Source organism: Anabrus simplex, chromosome 1 (assembly GCF_040414725.1).
Source record: "Anabrus simplex isolate iqAnaSimp1 chromosome 1, ASM4041472v1, whole genome shotgun sequence".
In the NCBI taxonomy this organism is placed as follows: domain Eukaryota; kingdom Metazoa; phylum Arthropoda; class Insecta; order Orthoptera; family Tettigoniidae; genus Anabrus; species Anabrus simplex.
Window position 1 is genome coordinate 60193965 of NC_090265.1, and position 21876 is coordinate 60215840.

The 21876-nt window shown below is 38.9% G+C and overlaps 1 protein-coding gene across 1 annotated transcript in view; it reads right to left on the reverse strand.

The window, feature by feature from the left end:
- Positions 1–21876, reverse strand: part of LOC136861115 (meiosis-specific nuclear structural protein 1) — a 162240-nt gene that overhangs the window by 63361 nt on the left and 77003 nt on the right. Inside the window, exon 5 of the mRNA XM_068228024.1 lies at positions 8396–8625. Within this exon, the coding sequence (XP_068084125.1) occupies positions 8396–8625 (230 nt within the window). The remainder of the gene's footprint in view (positions 1–8395; positions 8626–21876) is intronic.

The window sequence follows — 21876 nt, forward strand, 5'->3', positions numbered from 1 at the left end:
TAGGTAGCACCTTGTAAATGCCTGTTGTCAGGGTTACAGGTGAAATCTGGTCAACGGTCTTGAAGGTGGAGAGGAATCTCACTCCCAACGGCTGAAGAACAGAAGAACCTAGTGGAGTAAACCACAAAAAACAATCCTTGTAGCGTCTGTTCTCCAGGTTAGGGGTGGCTACAGAAGGTGTCTATTCCCCAGGTCAGGGGCGGCTTAAATTACGTGCAGAAGGCAACGGGAAACAACCGGACTACTTAAGCCCAAGTTAAGCAACCACAATGTCACAGCAAGATGTATCATTTACTAATCATGAGGCACAGAACCCAAGATCCATCGGGCGAAGATACGAGGCAATGAAAATTGGAACGTGGAATGTGAGAACGCTGCTGGAAGCAGGATAAATGGAAGAAGCTAAAATTGTCATGAATGAAAGAGAACTAGATATTCTGGGTCTATGTGAAATAAGATGGCCAGGAAATGGTGATTTCTACAGCGATGACTTTAGAATGATCTATAGTGGTAGTACAACTGGAGGCAGTAATGGAGCAGAACTGCTAATTAGTTCGTAACTGGGCAAGAAATGTGATGAACACCTATCACATAAATGAGAGGATTTTAGTTACAACAATCAAAACAAATTCCAGGAATATGATTATTGTTCAAGTGTACTTTCAAACATCAAACAGCTCGGATGAAGAAATAGAAGAAGTTATGAGAACATTGATGAAATATGGAATCTGACAAAGGAATGAGATAATGCCATAATCACAGGATTTTTCAATGCTATTGTTGGAATGCAACCAGACCAAGAAGCAATTGGGAAGTTTGGTCTAGGTGTCAGGAACAAACAAGGGGAGATGTTACTAGATTTCTGCGATAAGTACATATGATTGTGACAAACACGTTATTTGACATGCCATTACACAGGAGATACACTTGGAAAGCCCCAGGTGACACTGCCCATTATCAAAATGACTATATCCTTGTCAAGAGGAGATATTGCAATCAAGTCAAAACAAATCACAGGTATCCTGGGGCAGAGATTGACAGTGACCCTTGCCTAGTCATGGCCAAATGCAGCATCCAGCTGAAAAGAATCGATCACTGAGATTTAGCCAAGTTAAAAGACCATCAAACTATGGATGTTTATGTACAAAACACAAATGAATTAACAAAAGGAAATGAAGAATTGGAATGGGATACTATAAAAGGTTTGCTAGGTGTAGCTCATGAAACATTGGGAACAAGAAGACTGGAACCAAGAAAAACGTGGATTACCAGAGAAATATTGTATCTAATAGAGGAGAGAAGTCAGTACAGGAGGAGGGAACATGTCAGAAAGCCAAGAACAACACAGAAAAGTAAAAAATCAAATCACAACTCTGTGCTGAAGAGCGAAAGAAGCGTGGATGGTCGAGGTAACTAAGAATATCAGAAAAGATATAGTTGATGGAAAGACAGACAGAGCGTGTAGGAACATTAAAATATTAAACCAGAAACCTAAAGCAAAAAGCTCTGTAGTAAGAGATAAAAATGGGAAAATATTAATAGATAATGATGACATCAGTACATGGTCGAAGGAATACCTTGAACAACTGTATGAAGGAGGAAATTTGCTGAATGATCTAAGGTGTATTGAACCAGAATATGAAGTAGAGGAAGATGATAAAGGTCCTACAATAACAAGGAGGGAGTTTGAATCAGCATTTCAGCAATTACATGAAAAAAAGCTACCAGTCCAGATAGCATACCTGGAGAACTGCTGGGAGAGAAATTGAAAGAACTTCTATTTGCCATGATATGCAGATGCTATGATGAAGGTGAAATTCCAGAAGACTTCATCAAAAGCAAAACAGTTATGATACCAAAGAAGGGAAGTAAAGTAGAAAGTTCCGATCATAGAACCATAACCCTGCTCTCTCATACATCCAAAGTACTACAATCAATAATAAAAACAAGACAAATAACAATTAAATTTACAAACTGATCAGGACCAGTTCAGCTTTGGGACAGGGATGGGAAGAAGAGAAGCCATCTTAACTCTCCGAACAATATTAGAAAGGAGGCTGGAGATGAATAGGAAAGCCTATCTAGTGTTTGTAGATATTGAAAAGGCTTTCGATAACGTGAGTTGGGACAAACTGTTTAAAATACTTAAAGCTACAGGTTCGGACTAGAAAGACAGGAGGCTGATATTGCGAATCTATGAAGGAGAGACCACGACGATAAATATCAGAGGAAGTATCCAGACAGCAAAAATCAGGAAATGTGTTAGGCAGGGCTGCTCTCTCTCACAATACCTTTTTTATGTATTCATTGAAGGAGTCATAAATAAGTTTAAGGCAAATACAGAAGGAGTAAACGTAAATGGGCACCATATCCAATGCATTTGATTTGCAGATGACATAGAAACTGTAGGAGACTCCAAAAAAGAGTTGTTTAAGATGCTGAATGTATTGTCATCAGCATTGTCAGTTTCATGCTTAAACATTAATCTCAAGAAGACCAGAATATTAGTTGTGAGTAAACATCCTGAACAAATTCACAAGAACATCAAGCTTATTGACAAGATAGTGGAACAAGTCACCAGTTCCCCTTATCTAGGAAGCCTGATCACCAATGACAACAGGTGAAGCAAAGAGATCAAAAGGTGAATAGCACTTGCCAAACAAGCATTTAGTAATAAGAGAAATCTTTTAATCAGTGCAAATTTAGATTTTGGAATTAGGAAGAAATTTGTGATTTCTTTTGTATGGAGTGTGCTATTGTACAACTGTGAATCTTGGATACTCAGAGATCAGGATTGGAAATGACTGGAAGCGTTTGAGATGTGGGTGTGGAAACGAATGTTAAAGATTAAATGGATTGAAAAGAGAACAAACAAAAGTGTTCTAGAAGAAATTAGAGGGAAGAGAGAACTGATGTTAATGATACAAAGCCAAATTCACAGGCCACATCTTGCGACACAATACCTTTCTTACCAATCTGTTGGAAGGAAACAGGGAAGAAAGGCCGAGGATGACCGAGGAAAAAATTCCTTCAAGACTTGACACAGAGTCTCTACTATGGTTCTTATTATGAAATGAAATGAGCTGAGGACAGGGAAAAATGGTTGCATAGGCAAGTGATGATGATGATGATGATGAAGAAAGGTAATTTAGCCACTACCTGAAGTGGTCATGAGCTATAAGAGCTAAGACATATAAGAAGATAACCCATTATGATATTTCCTTGTCTCATAACATGTGTTATGTTCCACATTACAGTGGACATAAACACCCGCACTACAAGTCTTACTCGAAAAGGAGGTATTCTAAAACTAGTGATGTAAACTCAGACGAGATACAATACGTGTCAACTATTCAGCTTTGAGGCCCAGGCTTCAAGTTTTGTCACAATGCCACAAACACATTTACACAAGCAACATCAGACATAACATTCAAAGTACAATATACTCTCGATTATCCAGGGGCGGATTATCCGGTTCACGGATTAACCGTGCACATTTTCTCCTTATTAAAAATACTGTAACTGAAATTGAATACATTTGAATTTGACAATTTAATTGAGGTTGAAGAAAAAGAAAGTGATGAAAGTGTTTCTCATTCTGTGGCTCTATAGTGTACAGATCCCCTGTTGGATTATATGGGACAAAGGGCGTTTGAATTTGGTGACATTATTGTTGCATGCAAGATACATCTCGAGGTAAGGAAGCAGATGAACAGCCAAAAGCCGAGAACCATTACAGACTTCTTCAGAGGACAATAATGTGCGTGAGTTATCTCTATAAAGGTATTATAGCCTACTGCATATGGTACTGTATTTAAAAATATTATAGAAGACTTTTTTCTTGAAATAAACACATGCTTTTGGATTATCCGAGTTTTCCGAATATCAGTGTCATTCACCCTGGTCATTAGCTCGGACAATCGAGAGTATATTGTACAGTACATTTTTCAGTGCAAAATACAACCAAAATACAATTTTAAACAACTGGAATGACCGAAATATGACCAATATGATAAAACTACTGAGATATGCATTTAAAGCCCTATAGAATAAGGTTAAATATGCTCAGAAACATCCAATTTGAGCTTAATTACATACCCAAAATGGAAGACAGGGAATAAAATACGACATTTCCTAAACATTACCTGTGATATATATCATTTTTGATCTGTATTGATGATATTTGATTGAAATAATAACAATAATAATAATAACAACAATTTTATTAATTTGGCCACCTAATGAATACAATAAATCTTGTCTCTGTTGAATTACATTGACATGTTCATTATTAACATCTGAACCCTAGTCATCACTCTCCAAATTTTAGAGCATATTAAGTCTGCCTCCAAATCTGTCAAGCTGCGTGATGGTGGTGGTGATTATTGTTTAAAGAGGAAGTACAACTAGGCACATATCCTCTATATAACACTAATCAGAGGGGGGGAAAATGGAAGGGACACGACACTTTGAAAAATGAAAAGGAAGGCGAGGACAACGAAGATCGTGAAAATGAAAGACTCCCCAGCCCTCACAAACCTACAGCGTCAGGGTCGGAAAGGAACAAGAGTTGACCAAGAGAGGTCGGATAGGATAGATGGGGTTCGAACCCACTATCTCCCGAATACTCTCACCCATGGGTAACTAATGCAAATATTGAGTTTGAATAATAATAATAATAATAATAATAATAATAATAATAATATGATCATGATGTTAATGATACAAAGCTAAATTCACAGGCCACATCTTGCGACACAATACCTTTCTTACCAATCTGCTGGAAGGAAACAGGGAAGAAAGGCCGAGGATGACCGAGGAAAAAATTCCTTCAAGACTTGACACAGAAGTCTTATTATTATTATTATTATTATTATTATTATTATTATTATTATTACTTGTAAGGTATAATTAGGAAGTGCTACATCCATTTATTATTATTATTGTTATTATTATTATTATTATTATTATTATTATTATTATTATTATTATTATTATTATTATTATTACATGATATGTACATACGATATGATCGTGTTGTTTGTGAGGTTATAATACCAATATAAATGGTCCGTTATTGGACATTATAAATTTTCCAGCTAACTCATTCCTGGTTGCCAGTGTTTCGCTCTTGTGTGCTAGGTTGGGTTCATCATTTGGTACCTAGCACACCTACCGAGATGCTGGCCAGTGCATATCACTGTGAGGTTATCTCATGAATCATGCACTGTATATAGACATTTATATAAGTTCCATTAATGTAAGAACCTGTATATAATTCATTCTTACCTGTATATATAATTTGTAATCCATTTGTTATCCATGAAACACACTGCAACTTCCAGAATGGTAATAGGTGACGAGAACGATGGAGAATATTCTGTACATTATAATCTATGTATTAGGCACTCTAGAATTTTCACGAAGGTAGTATTTTTTTTTTGTAATGTATCTTTCTGGAAATCTTGCCAGGCACATATATAAAGAGGTGGTGTTGATGGTAACAGAGAGTTTATTGGTTATGAAGAGTTACTGGTTAGCGAGTTATTGTTCAGCAGAGTTATGGTGTAGCAAGAATATACCTGGGACCTCGTGACGTGCAGTTGTTGCAGTCGCCATATTGAAATGTCAGGCAGTTGTTTTTTTTTTTAAGATGGCGGTTTGTGATGTGAGTGTTTTGTTGTGACAATAGTGATTAAGGTTATGTGTGTGTTTAATTTGTAAATAGATGTGAATAAAATAAATGTACCAACTGACAGCATATCGTGTGAGTCTTTGTGGATACGTTAAACTATCAAGCTTGGTGATTGTAATGTTCAGTGAAACTGTGAGAAGTAATGGAAAGAAACAAACAAGTAGTAAATCAAGTCATGTATAGAAAGATGGCAAAATGAAAAGGAACACATAATTGGATAAACACAACAACAGTCACAGCACGTAAGAAGCACGCGTGGATAGAGTACATAAAAGAAAAACATGGGTTCAGCTGCAGCTTTCATCAATGGAGGACAGAATAAGAATGGTAGTGGTTATTGTCTACAGATAGATGCTGTGGTGAGATACAGGGAGGAGGAGAGGGGGAGACAGGAAAGACATGAGAATGAAGGAAAAAAAGAAAAAAAAAAGAGCAGTTTAATGCCAGGTGCTTCTCTAGACCTGAGCACCAGTTGATATCAAAATTCAGAATCTTTAGAGACAAGAATGTGGATGTGGGAGATCTTGCTCACTTTTATACATTTTAATCCTGCAAACTGGCCATTTTTCACTAATTTTGGATTTTTAAATTGAATACTAGTTTTCATTTTTTGTTTCACTATATTTGAATTCATGCTTTTTACTTCATATCTGTAAAAACTGTAATACAATTGATAGATCCCTTACCATGGAAATAGTGGATTGAAATTAGTAGGTGTTTCACCTTTTGAAAAAGTTCAACGTGTAACCCTAACTAATAAAATATGGCTGATATTGAGTTTATTTGGTTTTTCAACCATTCAGAATTATTTGTACAAGCGATAAAGCTACGTAATAATTAGTACATAAATATTACGTGTGACGTATTAGGTCCATTCAGTTGGTATAAATCACTGTCATTTATTCTATGTGCGCGTGCAGCCGCCATTACGTGCACAATGCTGTCTAGTCGACACAGCTCTGACACAATCTGAAAGGAAGAGTATGACGTGTAGGGCTGTAGTTTGCTGCCATCTATATTTTTTTCGAGAAATATATGAACCAAATCTTATACTTCAGTGCTGATCAATGCACACAGTATGTTTGTTTCGGAGTAACAACGATGAAAACAAGAGAACGTACAATGTGCGGGCTTTGTTCCCTACAATAAATGACACAGCCCGTACAGCGTACAACCTTCAATCTCAATGTGTTAACAGTGAAACAGTGAAACAGTCATCAAATGTGGTCTGATGGCACCAGAAGTGAATGGGGACAGGAAGATCCATGTTATGGGTATTTCAGGTTCTACACTGGCTAGATATTTGTTTGCCTAGAGTATTGGTTGTTAGGCCAGTGTAGGAAGACTGGCAGAGTCTACACCAAAGCTGGCAGACAAGATTGGATAAGTGCAGTCTTGTCCACCTTGTATGGAGTAAGACTTGCTGGTGATGCTACTGGTGAAAGTGATGCTGCATATACTATATTTATGTGCGTAACGGACACCACCACATAAGGGACACACCCAAATTTTCCCCTTAAAATTTTGGGAAAAAATAAATTCCTGTTTAATGGCCGCTTTTGCATCAATAAACATTGTCTAAGTAATGTCTGAAATCTTAAGATTGGAAACAAACATTAAGAGCTGCAGATTCAGTTGTGCTGACCGTGCAGTACATTTCCAGCAAAGGATAGCCATTATCTCTATAGCGTGCGCATACAGGGCATGACAGTGTGCAGCATTTTTAGTGTGTATGTACTATTTATTGGTGAAGAGATGTGAAGAGCAGAGTAGTCACGTTCAAATTCAAGTTTTTTAACATTAGTGTGAGAAAACTCTAATCGTGGTTGGTCTTTTCCTTTTTTGTTATTATTATTTTTCACATCAACTCAGAGTGGTCCCATAGTGATGATGGCACAGTGGCATAGAACAGGGCTAAGACTGTGACTTTAATTAAGGTACAGGTTGCTGACCGGAATGCAAGAAAGCAGCTACATGCCTTGAACCATGTAACCAACTCACTCACTTGGTCCTTTCTTTAAGGCGCACAAAATACATTTGACGGCTAATAACCCAGTGTTGTTGAAATCCCTGCAGTAGTCTGTAGTGTTCATGAACAGTGTTTTTGCAATGAATAGAAATAAGTCAAAATACTGAAGTTTAACCATAACAGTAGCTGTAAAATGTTGGTAATGTTTTGTTTACACTATAAATTGAGGATAATTATGTCAACCTTTTCAATACAAAAGCAATGTGACGTCATTAACACATCATATATTTATTATTTATTATTATTATATATTTATTATATGATATATGATGTGTTAATGACGTCACATTGTTTTTGTATTGAAAAGGTGGACATAATTATCCTCAATTTATAGTGTAAATCTAGATTCAATACGGACCAAAATGAAGTTCTTAACTTTAAATGTTTTGTTTAGTTCCAAAACTTTTTTTTTTTTTTTGGCTTCTTAGTAATTTTCTGACTGTTAAGAAGCAAAACAACAGGATTTTCAGTAGTGGGCACAGAAATAACTGAAGAGATAGTATATATCATGTCCTTACCTAAGTAAATAGCTCATTCCTTTTTATTTTGTCATTTCCCAATTTGTCTACTATAGAACCTACGATGAAGGTATAATTTTGATATCCTTCAGCTACAAACATCAAATTTATAGTACCTGATAAAAAGGCAATTAAAAAAGACAAATATAGTACCTTCGATCTTCTTCATATATTTTCTGAACTATCTCATCAATGGCCTTCTTCTCTTCCATAAAATCATAATAAGCCTGCTGCTTCATTTTCTCTGATGCAATCAGCTGATCTTGCAACTCCTTCCGGTACTCCAGCTTCCGACGAAACTCCTCTTTTTCCTTTTCCAACAGTCTTTCTTTCTCTTTCTCTGCCTCAGCTCGCAGGTATTGCTGATAACTATTCATTCTTATCTAGAAGAGGGAGGCAATGTCATAAATAATTTCATACCAGTAGAAACTAAAAAAAGGCAAATAAAATGCTTCATTATCAAGAAAAAAGTACATAAAAATGTAAAGCAGTAAATAAAGTTGTTAAATAAACTGAAATAACTTCAATTTTTAATGCACAATAAAGAACAAATCATAAGCTGATGTACTACTACTATTACTACTACTACTACTACTACTATTACTGCTGCTGCTGCTGCTGCTGGTAATGAGTGTGCCAAAGAATTCTAGAGCACTTTGCTACACTAAGAATTCTGCTCAGAAATTAATTCCTTTTAGCATAGAGTCTGTGCACGATAAGTCCTCAGCCTGAGGTTGGTTAAACCTTAACAGATCCACCATCAGCGTTATAAGTAGCCTAGGTGTCACAAAGGGAAATGAGGAGTGAAGTAGTTTCCTGCTGCTTTCCTCACCGACTAGATGCTGCTGTTGCATATCAGTCTGCCAAGTTCATTCAAATGCATACACCAGCCAACCCTATGAACACACCAGCCAACCCTATGAACAACACTTTTGCACCATCCATCACAGGGACTGGCTGCATAAGGAATGACATTACTAGCATCACTCATACCTCAGTCACTTTCGTATCGATAAAGACTAGGATGAGACTGAGATAGGTCAATGAAAGTAACAAACTTCATCTAACCCATACCAGGAGATACACTACAGTCTGCACACCGTATCTCGCCAGAGACAGATCTGAACAAGGTAGAGCATATAGAAATGTAATACGGTACACAAATACTACATGCAATAAGGGATACTATTCCAATGAAAACATTAATGCAAAAAGTTTATAAAAAAGATTCAAAACATTTTAACACAATATTCTGAACACCATTTGATAGTATCAAGTATTGACATATATATTTTAAGTTACACCCAAATTTATTTATAATAAAGAAAGAAAGAAAGAAAGAAAGAAAGAAATACCAATACAAGCCCACTGCCATGCTCGGTGGACAACTGAGAAGGCCTGAATAGGTTGAAAATTATTTGCAATCATGAAATTAAATGGCTGCCTTTTTGGAACTTAACATTTGAAATAAATAACGGTATAAAAATTTCATATCATGTCTGAATATACAATATATGCTCCAGGCATTAAAAGGTTTAAATGACGAGCATAAAATTGCTAGATAGCAAAGAAATTAATTTTGATACCTCAAATTGCAAGATATCTATAATCGATACATTGATGTTGATATATAGCATATTGGTTAGTACTATGTAATCGACTGTTGGATGATGTCTTGCAATTTACTGCAGTTTTCATTGCAAAATTTGTCCAAAACTGAAAAAAATAAGAGAGGTAAAATACAGGGAAATCTGCAAAAAAATCATGAATTATACAAGATTTTGTGAAAAATGGTAAAATTACAAAAATTGTAATAATAATAATAATAATAATAATAATAATAATAATAATAATAATAATAATAATAAAACAACACCGTGCCCAGTCAGCTTTCGTGGGGGTCTGGCACTGAATTGAGTAAGCGCTAGATATAACTCCTCGGAAGACACTGGGATGGGGGGCCTCAACCCCGACACGGCGCGTCCCATATGGCTGATAGGGGATGTTCCTGTAGATATGCAGGACAGGTGTGAATAAGGCCAAGCCAAATAAGCACCTGCGGATCAACTGAGGCAAAAAGGACTGCGATCAACGGTCTCGACGGCGGAAGAGGATATATCCCAACGGCTGAGAGAGCGGAAGAACTGGCTCTTCGGCTTACAACCGAAGTTCTAACCACAGACTCCTAATTAATCGTAAATGATAATTTAGCCGGAAGACATCAAGAGGCACCCCTCGATCTTAACCATCGAGTTGTAACCTTGTGATCATACCAGTATGATCACCCCCTGCATGTATCTTCAACTTGCAACATTGGCATGATGGATAACACGTTATCACAGCAACTACCCCAGGCTCTGTACACACCTAGTCCAGTTTCTCCCGATCATCGGATTCTGGGGGATCGGGAGCATCATGCAGAGAAGAGTTGGAGCTTCTCAAAATCTCTTCGTCCCAAGAAAAAGACCTTCTTAGGTACAATTAATGTCAACACCCTACTGAAAACAGGCAAGCTTAAACAGCTAACGGACACCCTGGATAAGTTCGATATTGAAATCATAGCACTCCAGGAAACGCGCTACCAGGATGAAAACCATTTTGACTCTGAAGAGTACAGGATATTTAAGGGTAAACCTGCCATAAGAATCCATGGGAACTTAACACAACTTGGAACAGCTTTTGCGGTACGAAAAACTATCATCAGTTCTGTACTTGACTTTACATCCCCATCTGAAAGAATCTCAGTACTTACTGTGAAATCTGGCAATAAAGCTTACTCCTTGGTCAATGCCCACGCTCCCAAAAAAAAACAAAAAAAAAAATGACAATAAGGAAAACCCGGAGAAAGTGGAATGGAAGCCTTCTGGGAACTCTTAGAAGAAACCACTAGCAAGATTCCAAAGCATCACGTGAAAATCTTAGTAGGTGATTTTAACGCACAGGTTGGCAGAGAGAGGAAACACAAATGGATTGTTGGTCATCACTCGGCACATTGGAGAACGAATAAGAATGGAGAACGCTTATAGACTTCTGTAAAACCTTTGTCTTAAAACTAATGTCTGCGCATTTTGCGAGACCCTCCACATAAGAAGAAAACGTGGAAATCACCAAACCCGTTATTGGGCGAATTCCAGATCGATCACGTCGCAATCTCCAGAAAAAATATGTGTGAGATCCAAAATGTTAGAGTACGGAAGGGAGTTGTCGACTCGGACCACTACCTAACACATATCAAAGTGAGATTCCAACCCAACAGATGCAGACCTAAACACAAGAACGCCACGACCTTTCTACAAGACATACGAGAGCAGGACCCCAAGGACTGGCCAGGCCTTCGTAAAACACTTCAGACATCAGCTATGAAATTAGGACAGCCTCCAACGAAACGCAAACATAGGTGGTGGAACACGACCTGTGATAAAGCCATTGATGAACGGATGAAAGCATGGAATCAGTGGAATGGACATCAAACAACTAAGAGATGGGAGACATTCCTAAAAGTTCAGAAAATCTCCTCAAAAATAATCCGCAGGGAGAAACGAGCCTATGACAAAAATAGACTCATAGAAATCGAACAAGATTTCCTTAGAAACAACTCCAGGAATTTCTACAAGACCTTCCGTGAGAATTTATCTAGTTATCAACCACCATCTTTATGTTTCCGTCGAGCAAATGGAACATTAGAAACGAACACCAAAGAGAACTGCACCATTCTAGCTGACTACTTCCGAGACCTCCTCAATTGTGATCCTCCAAAGGAAAGACTGAACTTTGAAAAGCCCATGCCCAACCCCGATTCACAGCCACCGACAATATAGGAAACAGCAGAGATCATACGATCGCTTAAAAATAATAAAGCTCCTGGAGAGGACGGCATCACTGCGGAGATGTGTAAACTTGGAGATGATCTTGTAAGCAAAATTCATGCAATCCTAGTAGAAATATGGGAAACGGAAATGATTCCACAGGATTGGAAGTGTGCATTAATACACCCATTGCACAAGAAAGGTGACAAGGCAGATCCAAACAACTATAGAGGCATATCTCTACTGCCAATCGCATACAAAATTCTTTCCAAAGCTCTCTTGAACCGGTTAGAAAAACAGACAGATCACCTGACTGGCGAGTACCAAGCGGGTTTTAGGAAAGGTCGATCATGTGCAGAACAAATATGGAACTTGAAGACGATATTAAGGATTCGCCAAAGTGCCAGCACGATCGTCACCTTTGTGGATTTTTAAAAGGCGTATGACTCTGTGGACAGACAGACAGTATTTGATACTCTAGAAGAACTCAGAGTGGACAAGAAGACCAGAGCACTTATCCAGCAGACCCTCACAAATACGACCTCTAAAGTGAAATTCCTTGGAGAAATCTCTGAGCCTTTTGAAATATGTACGGGCGTTCGTCAAGGTGACAGCATCTCCCCTATTCTGTTTAACTTAGTTCTAGACCAAGTTATTAGAGAGTGGGAAAAGGATATCAAGGGTGTGAACATCAGAAATTTGGGAAGCAAGGTCAATGTGAAATGTTTAGCATTTGCTGATGATCTCGCAATCATTACTAAGACCAAGGATGAAACAAGGTATGCCATACAGAGACTACACAATATAGCATCAAAGGCAGGCCTCCAGATATCCTACAAGAAAACCAAGTACATGGAAAATCTACGTCAAAATAGCAAAAGAACTCTGCTAGAGATGGAAAATGGCACAATTTCACATGTGCCCTCCTTCAAATACCTTGGAGAAATTATACTACCATCAGGATTAGACAGTAGTGCCAATGTAGAAAGAAACACCAAACTACATAAGGCATACAGACTGACGTGGAATTACTACAACAAAAGAGTCATATCGCGTAATGCAAAATTACGACACTACAAGACAGTTGTATTGCCCGAAGCTTTATATGCCTCAGAAACCATATGCTTAGGTGGTCACTCTAAAATTACAGAAATTGAAAAGCAGGAGCGGAAAATTCTCAGGAAAACTTATGGTCCTACGAGAGAAAATGGAATGTGGATTAAGAGGAGAACAGCGGACCTCTACTCCTTCACCGACAGGTTTACTGATACCAATATAAATGGTCCGTTATTGGACATTATAAATTTTCCAGCTAACTCATTCTTGGTTGCCAGCGTTTCGCCCTCGTGTGCTAGGGTGGGCTCATCAGTTGGTACCTAGCACACTTACCAATACGCTGGCTAGTGCATACCGTGGAGGCCACTGCATAGGCTAACTGGAGCCACCGGCAGTGCCAATGCACTAAGAGACTTTGTCTCATCACTAAAAAATGATGCCTGCTTGGCCATCAGATGATATAGATGTTGATTCCCATAGGGAATCTGAAATGTTTGTCCTGAATGAGTAAATTTATAATACCAATATTTAAATTTATATTTATATTGGTATTATAAATTTACTCATTCAGGACAAACATTTCAGATTCCCTATGGGAATCAACATCTATATCATCTGATGGCCAAGCAGGCATCATTTTTTAGTGATGAGACAAAGTCTCTTAGTGCATTGGCACTGCCGGTGGCTCCAGTTAGCCTATGCAGTGGCCTCCACGGTATGCACTAGCCAGCGTATTGGTAAGTGTGCTAGGTACCAACTGATGAGCCCACCCTAGCACACGAGGGCGAAACGCTGGCAACCAAGAATGAGTTAGCTGGAAAATTTATAATGTCCAATAACGGACCATTTATATTGGTATTATAAATTTACTCATTCAGGACAAACATTTCAGATTCCCTATGGGAATCAACATCTATATCAGGTTTACTGATGCCGTACGGAAAAGGCGCCTTAATTTCTATGGCCATATCTACAGAATGAACAGCGACAGACTAACTAAAAGATTATTCAAAGTAATCAACTCAAAGAAGGTCAAAATAAAATGGCTAGAAGAAACTAAGGTGGACCTCCAAGAAATAAATATCACAGACGATATCATGGAAAATCGTGGAGCTTTTAGAATAAAAGTAGCCAATCATAAATTTAGGGAGAAACCAAACTGGTAGGAAGTGGTTGACAGAACGCAAGATGAAACACAGTGCATTCATGAAGAGATTTTGGGAGGATAAGAAGGCACAAACCATCAAACCAACTAACAAGTTCAAACGCGCTCTATGAATGGGCATAATGAAGAAAGAAAGAATAATAAAACAACAACAACAACAAGAACAACGATTGAAGTGCATTATAGATTTTTTAAAAATTCACACAACATACACATGATGACTCTCACAACTCAGTTGTATGTTCCCAGGAAAAATTTTGGCAGGCAGATTTGAATTTTGGAAAGGAAGTAACGTGCTGAATGTCCACTGGGAGTGCATTCCAGAGTCTCAACGCAGTAACTAGAAAGGAATGATCGTAGGAATTTGTTTTATTTAGTGGAATTTCAAGTAGGGAACCAGAACTGGTACTAATTTCATGGAATGAGGAAAGGAAACGAAAATTAGAAGATAGGTAAGTAGGAGTCTTCGTCGAGAGTACTTGGTAAACAAGTGTCATCATGCGTAGCCATCCCAGTGTTTTGAAATATGGTGTAACATGAGCGTCATGTCGCAGCTGGAAGGCATATCGTATGCCTGAGTTTTGTGCTCGATGAAGTCTCTAAACTTGTTCACCATTTAGATTGACTAGTACCATATGACAATAGTCTAAAATTGGAAACAGTAGTGCTTGGATTAATTTAAATTAAGGTTTTCAGGAAAAGCAATCTTGAACGTTGCAAGGGATATAGAGCTACATAAACCTTTCTACATTAGCGCTTAATGCTATTTTTTTTTCCTATTTATTTTAGATGGTTCATGTTTGTGGGTTACTGTAGTCACGTCCTAGTTCGTGAACCATGGGCAATGGCTGAGTGGCCTAGTAAGTGGTCCTGAGAGTCAGGATACCAGTTGCTATGGAATGGGCGCGGGCATCTCGGACATATTCTGAGTCATGGCCCTCCTTGTGCTCAGGCAGCTAGGACTATACAATTCACCGGTGGTCCATAACCCGTTAGAGGAGAGATCCTCACTTGGACTATGTGCAAGTAGGGTAGCATCCTGCTTCATGAATTTACCGAGCACAGAACATTTTAAGCAAGCCTCGGATCTATGGGAGTAACGGAGTCCCACTCCCATTTGACAGGCGAGGGACTCCTTGGAAACAACTTGGCGAATGAAATGGAATTCGATGGAGAGCTATCAATATTAATGGGGCTTATGGAAGAAAGAAAATAGAACTGGCTGAGTCAGCAAAGAGGATGCATTTGGATGTGCTAGGAGTAAGTGATATTTGGGTAAGGGGAGATAAGGAGGAAGAGATAGGAGATTATAAAGTGTAGTTGACAGGCGTTAGAAAGGGAAGGGCAGAGTCTGGGGTAGGGCTCTTTATCTGGAATGCCACTGCACGCAACATTGTTTCTGTTAGGCACGTAAGTGAGCAAATGATGTGGGTAGATTTGTCAGTTGGAGGAATTAGGACTAGAATTGTGTCCGTGTATTCACCATGTGAGGGTGCAGATGAGGATGAAGTTGACAAGTTTTATGAAGCATTGAGTGACATCGTGGTCAGGGTCAACAGCAAGGATAGAATAGTGCTAATGGGCAATTTCAATGCGAGAGTTGGGAATAGAACTGAAGGATACGAAAGGGTGATTGGTAAATGTGGGGAAGATATGGAAGCTAATGGGAATGGGAAGCGTTTGCTGGACTTCTGTGCTAGTATGGGTTTAGCTGTTACGAATACATTCTTCAAGCATAAGGCTATTCACCGCTACACATGGGAGGCTAGGGGTACCAGATCCATAATAGACTATATCCTAACCGACTTCGAATTCAGGAAATCTGTTAGGAATGTACGAGTTTTTTGCGGATTTTTCGATGATACAGACCCCTATCTGATCTGTAGTGAACTAAGTATCTCTAGGCCTAGGGTAGAGAAAGTGAAATCTGTCTGCAAACGAATAAGGGTAGAAAATCTCCAGGACAAGGAAATTAGAAGTACATGGATATGATTAGCGAGAAGTTTCAAACAGTAGACAGTAAGCAGGTTCAGGATATAGAAAGTGAATGGGTGGCATACAGGGATGTTGTAGTAGAAACAGCAAGGGAATGCCTAGGAACAACTGTGTGTAAAGATGGGAAAAGGTGAACATCTTGGATGAATGATGAAGTGAGAGCAGCTTGTAAACGTAAAAAGAAGGCTTATCAAAAATGACTCCAAACAAGAGCCGAGGCAGACAGGGATTTGTACGTAGATGAAAGAAACAGAGCGAAACAAATAGTTGTTGAATCCAAAAAGAAGTCATGGGAGAATTTTGGTAACAACCTGGAAAGGCTAGGTCAAGCAGCAGGGAAACCTTTCTGGACAGTAATAAAGAATCTTAGGAAGGGAGGGAAAAAGGAAATGAACAGTGTTTTGACTAATTCAGGTGGACTCATAATAGATCCCAGGGAATCACTGGAGAGGTGGAGGGAATATTTTGAACATCTTCTCAATGTAAAATGAAATCATCCTGGTGGTGTTCCAAACAGCCAAGCTCATAGGGAGGAGGAAAAGGTTGTTGGTGAAATTATGCTTGAGGAAGTGTAAAGGATGGTAAATAAACTCAATTGTCATAAGGCAGCAGGAATAGATGAAATTAGACTTGAAATGGTGAAGTATAGTGGGAAGGCAGGGATGAAATGGCTTCACAGAGTAGTAAAATTAGCATGGAGTGTTGGTAAGGTACCTTCAGATTGGAAGAAAGTAGTAATTGCACCTATCTATAAGCAAGGGAACAGGAAGGATTGCTACAACTATCGAGGTATCTCACTGATTAGTATACCAGGCAAGGTATTCACTGGTATCTTGGGAGGGAAGGTGTGATCAGTCGTTGAGAGGAAGTTCGATGAAAACTAGTGCGGTTTCAGACCACAGAGAGGCTGTCAGGATCAGATTTCCAGTATGCACCAGGTAATTGAAAAATGCTACAAGAGGAATAGGCAGTTGTGTTTGTTTCGTAGACCTAGAGAAAGCATATGACAGGGTACCGAGGGAAAAGATGTTCGCCATACTGGGGGACTATGGAATTAAAGGTAGATTATTATAATCAATCAAAGGCGTTTATGTTGACAATTGGGCTTCAGTGAGAATTGATGGTAGAATGAGTTCTTGGTTCAGGGTACTTACAGGGGTTAGACAAGGCTGTAATCTTTCACCTTTGCTGTTCGTAGTTTACATGGATCAGCTGCTGAAAGGTATAAAATGGCAGGGAGGGATTCAGTTAGGTGGAAATATAATAAGCAGTCTGGCTTATGCTGACGACTTGGTCTTAATGGCAGATTGTGCCGAAAGCCTGCAGTCTAATATCTTGGAACTTGAAAATAGGTGCAATGAGTATGGTATGAAAATTAGCTTCTCGAAAACTAAATTGATGTCAGTAGGTAAGAAATTCAACAGAACTGAATATCAGATTGGTGATACAGAGCTAGAACAGGTGGATAATTTCAAGTATTTAGGTTGTGTGTTCTCCCAGGTTGGTAATATCGTAAGTGAGATTGAATCAAGGTGTCGTAAAGGTAATGCAGTGAGCTCGCAGTTGCGATCAACAATATTCTGTAAGAAGGAAGTCAGCTCCCAGACGAAACTATCTTTATATCGGTCTGTTTTCAGACCAACTTTGCTTTACGGGAGTGAAAGCTGGGTGGATTCAGGATATCTTATTCATAAGTTAGAAGTAACAGACATGAAAGTAGCAAGAATGATTGCTAGTACAAACAGGTGGGAACAATGGCAGGATGGTACTCGGAATGAGGAGATAAAGGCTAATTTAGGAATGAACTCGATGGATGAAGCTGTGCGCATAAACCGGCTTCGGTGGTGGGGTCATGAGAGGCAAATGGAGGAGGATAGGTTACCTAGGAGAATAATGGACTCTGCTATGGAGGGTAAGAGAAGTAGAGGTGGACCAAGACGACGATGGTTAGACTCGGTTTCTAACGATTTAAAGATAAGAGGTATAGAACTAAATGAGGCCACAACACTAGTTGCAAATCGACTGACGTTTAGTAAATTTACAGAGGCTTGCAGACTGAACGCTGAAAGGCATAACAGTCTATAATGATAATGTATGTATGTATTTGTTTTATGTCGCACTGACACAGATAGGTCTTATGGTGACAATGGGATAGAAAAGGGCTATGAATGGGAAGGAAGCAGGCGTGTCCTTAATTAAGGTACAGTCCCAGCATTTACCTGGTGTGAAAATGGGAAACCACAGAAAACCATTTTCAGGGCTGCCAACAGTGGGGTTCGAACCCATTATCTCCCAGATGCAAGCTCACAGCTGCGCGCCCCTAACCACACGGCCACTTGCTTGGTAGCTCTTAATGAATCCCAGAAGAGGTTACTCTAACTTAAATGTCTGGAATATGGGTTAGGATATTCTTATCTGTAGTAAACTCTTTGAATTTATGTACTGTCTTCACCAATCAAGGCATTTTTCTTCTTCTTCTTCTTCTTCTTTTTTGCTATTTTGCTTTATGTCACACCGACACAGATTGGTCTTATGACGACCATGGGACGGGAAAGGCCTAGGAATGGGTAGGAAGCGGCTGTGGCCTTAATTAAGGTACAGCCCCAGCATTTGCCTGGTGTGAAAATGGGAAACCACAGAGAACCATTTTCAGGGCTGCTGACAGTGGGGTTTGAACCCACTATCTCCCGGATGTGAGCTCACAGCTGCGCGTTCCTAACCGCACGGCCAACTCGCCCGGTCAAGGCATTTTAGTAGGTTATTATTTCACTAAAAATAATTTTGTACAAGATACTCTTCAATTCAATTCGTTACTTTCATTTAATCGAAATCATTAACTAACGTTTTCTCCCCAATACACAAAAATAAATAATAAGGTGAAGAAACAGCACCCCTACTCCTATCTCCAATGTATAGAGCCAAGGCACACAAGCATTCCCCTCACCCCCTTACCCTCGGTTCCCTTTCCCTCCCTGTGAAACAGAGTTGTAGCCTACATAATTTCTGCTCACTTCACTCACCTACTTGACTGCCAAGACCAAGGAAACTGGCTGCAGTCCAGTCACAGGTGCTGAAGGTAACAGATGATAGCAGCTAAGCATAAGTTACTAAACTACAGTGGTGTACTACAACATTCATTATTTGTTTGTACCAGTTCATAATCACCGACTAGTTTACACAATGTTGGTAAACAATGTTGTATATATATGCACATGATTTAAAGTGATTCGATAGAATCTGAGGATGTTCTTGTAGAATAAAACAGGTGATTGTTTGTTTAATAGTGTGTACTGTCTTTACAGGTATGCATTTTGTTTTAACTAGTGTTTTCGACAGACTAACAATAATAATGTTATTGGCTTTACGTCCCACTAACTACTATTATGGTTTCTGGAGACGCCGAGGTGCCGGAATTTTGTCCTGCGGGAGTTCTTTTACGTGCCAGTACATCTACCAACACGAAGCTAACGTATCTGAGCACCTTCAAATACCACCGGACTGAGCCAGGATCGAACCTGCCAAGTTGGGCTCAGAAGGCCAGCGACTCAACCGTCTGAGCCACTCAGCTCGGCTTTCGACAGACTGAAAAGCTTTCAAGTTACACGAAAAAAATTGGTTGGTTAATGATAAATCTAAAGGCAGCTATCCTGCAGGAGACGAGCTTTATTTTATTTTTCTGTGAAACTGTACAGGTGATGGTGTATAATGTGCACACTTAGGGCTATTTTTTGCATTGTAGGTGCATTTATCTGGAAGCATTAAAAAAAACATGTAATTTCTCAGCTACACAGAAAAACATAGAATCATAGATATGTTTTTGGGCTTAGAAGAGCGAGTGCAGATTCTTTGGTTGTTCCCCTCTTAGGAGCCTCTTACGACATGCACAGAGTACAGATAATGCATCCTTCCAATCCAACCACAAGGGAGATAAAAGAGTTCTGATATAGCGAAAAAAATATGTAGCATTATGTTCTACGTCCAACAATATGGCAGCTGATCCAGCACACAACATTCCCGTGCCATGTCACAAGATAGTGGCACCTATCAAAATCTATGTCCAACAAAATGGTTACTGATTTAGAACATAATTTTATGGCCATAAATATTTGCAAGATACGTATTATGAGGAAAATTCTACTGCCTTCGGTGACGTTACCGTGTGTAAGGGGCTTTGGTGTGACCTAAACAAAATACCAATCAAAAACAGTGGAAAACAGAAGGCAGAATTCTGGCACACTATAATGACGTGAGGAAGAAGATGACGAAGACTTAGTACAGATGGATGATGAACATTGGTTACCCGGTTACCAAGGTGTCAGTTTTCTGTCCATGCAAAATTGTCTACGCTAAATTGAATACGCTAATTCCAGATAGACACTAGGATAAAAAAGTAGCAATGTTAAACTGACTGATAATTTTGGAACTATTCCATGGACACCAAACAACAATCCTATAACTTCCCATCTTTAATTTGTATTTCTCTTTCAGATATTTGAAGTAAGGTTCGGAGTTTCTTTTCATCATCAACCTCTCAATCTTGTGAGCTGTCTCTTTGAAATCTTATTGTTGGGTCAATTATTAAGCTGCTGTTCCATTTTCTATTGATAGCTGTTATACTGGCATGTTCAGTTCAGCCTTCATATGAACCGCTTGATGTTGAAAAAAATGAAATGGCGTATGACGTTTAGTGCCGGGAGTGTCTGAGGACATGTTCGGCTCGCTAGGTGCAGGTCTTTTGATGTGACACCCGCAGGCAACCTGCGCGTCATGATGAGGATGAAATGATGATGAAGACAACACATACACCCAGCCTCCGTGTCAGCGAAATTAATCGATGATGGTTAAAATTCCCGGCCCTGCCGGGAATCGAACCCGGGACCCCTGTGACCAAAGGTCAGCATGCTAACCATTTAGCCATGGAGCTGGACTGCTTGATGTTAATAGGGGGCTTCTGCAGGTTTTACGAAATGTTCAGTTTGATGTGATACTACAGATGATAGATAGGGCCACTGTTTGGTGTTGAAAGGAGACCTCTGCAGTCCACACCAAGGCTATACCGTGCTTGTAAAATCTCCATGTAATGTTAAATGGAGACATCTGCTGTAGACTAAGGTTAGTAGAGTGGATGCCAATATGGGACAAAAATGAGATTTATAAGTTATATCTGCTGTAGATGTGCAAATATTAGTATTGTTTTGGCATTATTTTATTACTAACTAAGGTTAAGTTATGAGTAAGTTCCCACCTTCCAATACTTATCAATTTCTATATAATAGACTTATTAATTACATAATATAATCCATATAACCTCTAGTACATGTTTCGTTCCGATTATGGAACATCTTCAGCTAAAATTGGTAAAATGGCAAGACAATTAAAATACATTGATGTTAAGATGATACATAAGCTAAAAGATATGATAAATGGCTCGAAAATTAAAACATATGATAATGATGATGAGATAAAGTTCATTCAGTTCATTCAGAAACTTGTAGAATTATTTAAAGATCAGAAAGTTAACACACCCCATTTACCTTCTACAGATATAAAAGGCCTAAAACAAAAAATAAAAGATAATGACCTTATAATCACAAAGGCGGATAAAGGCAATG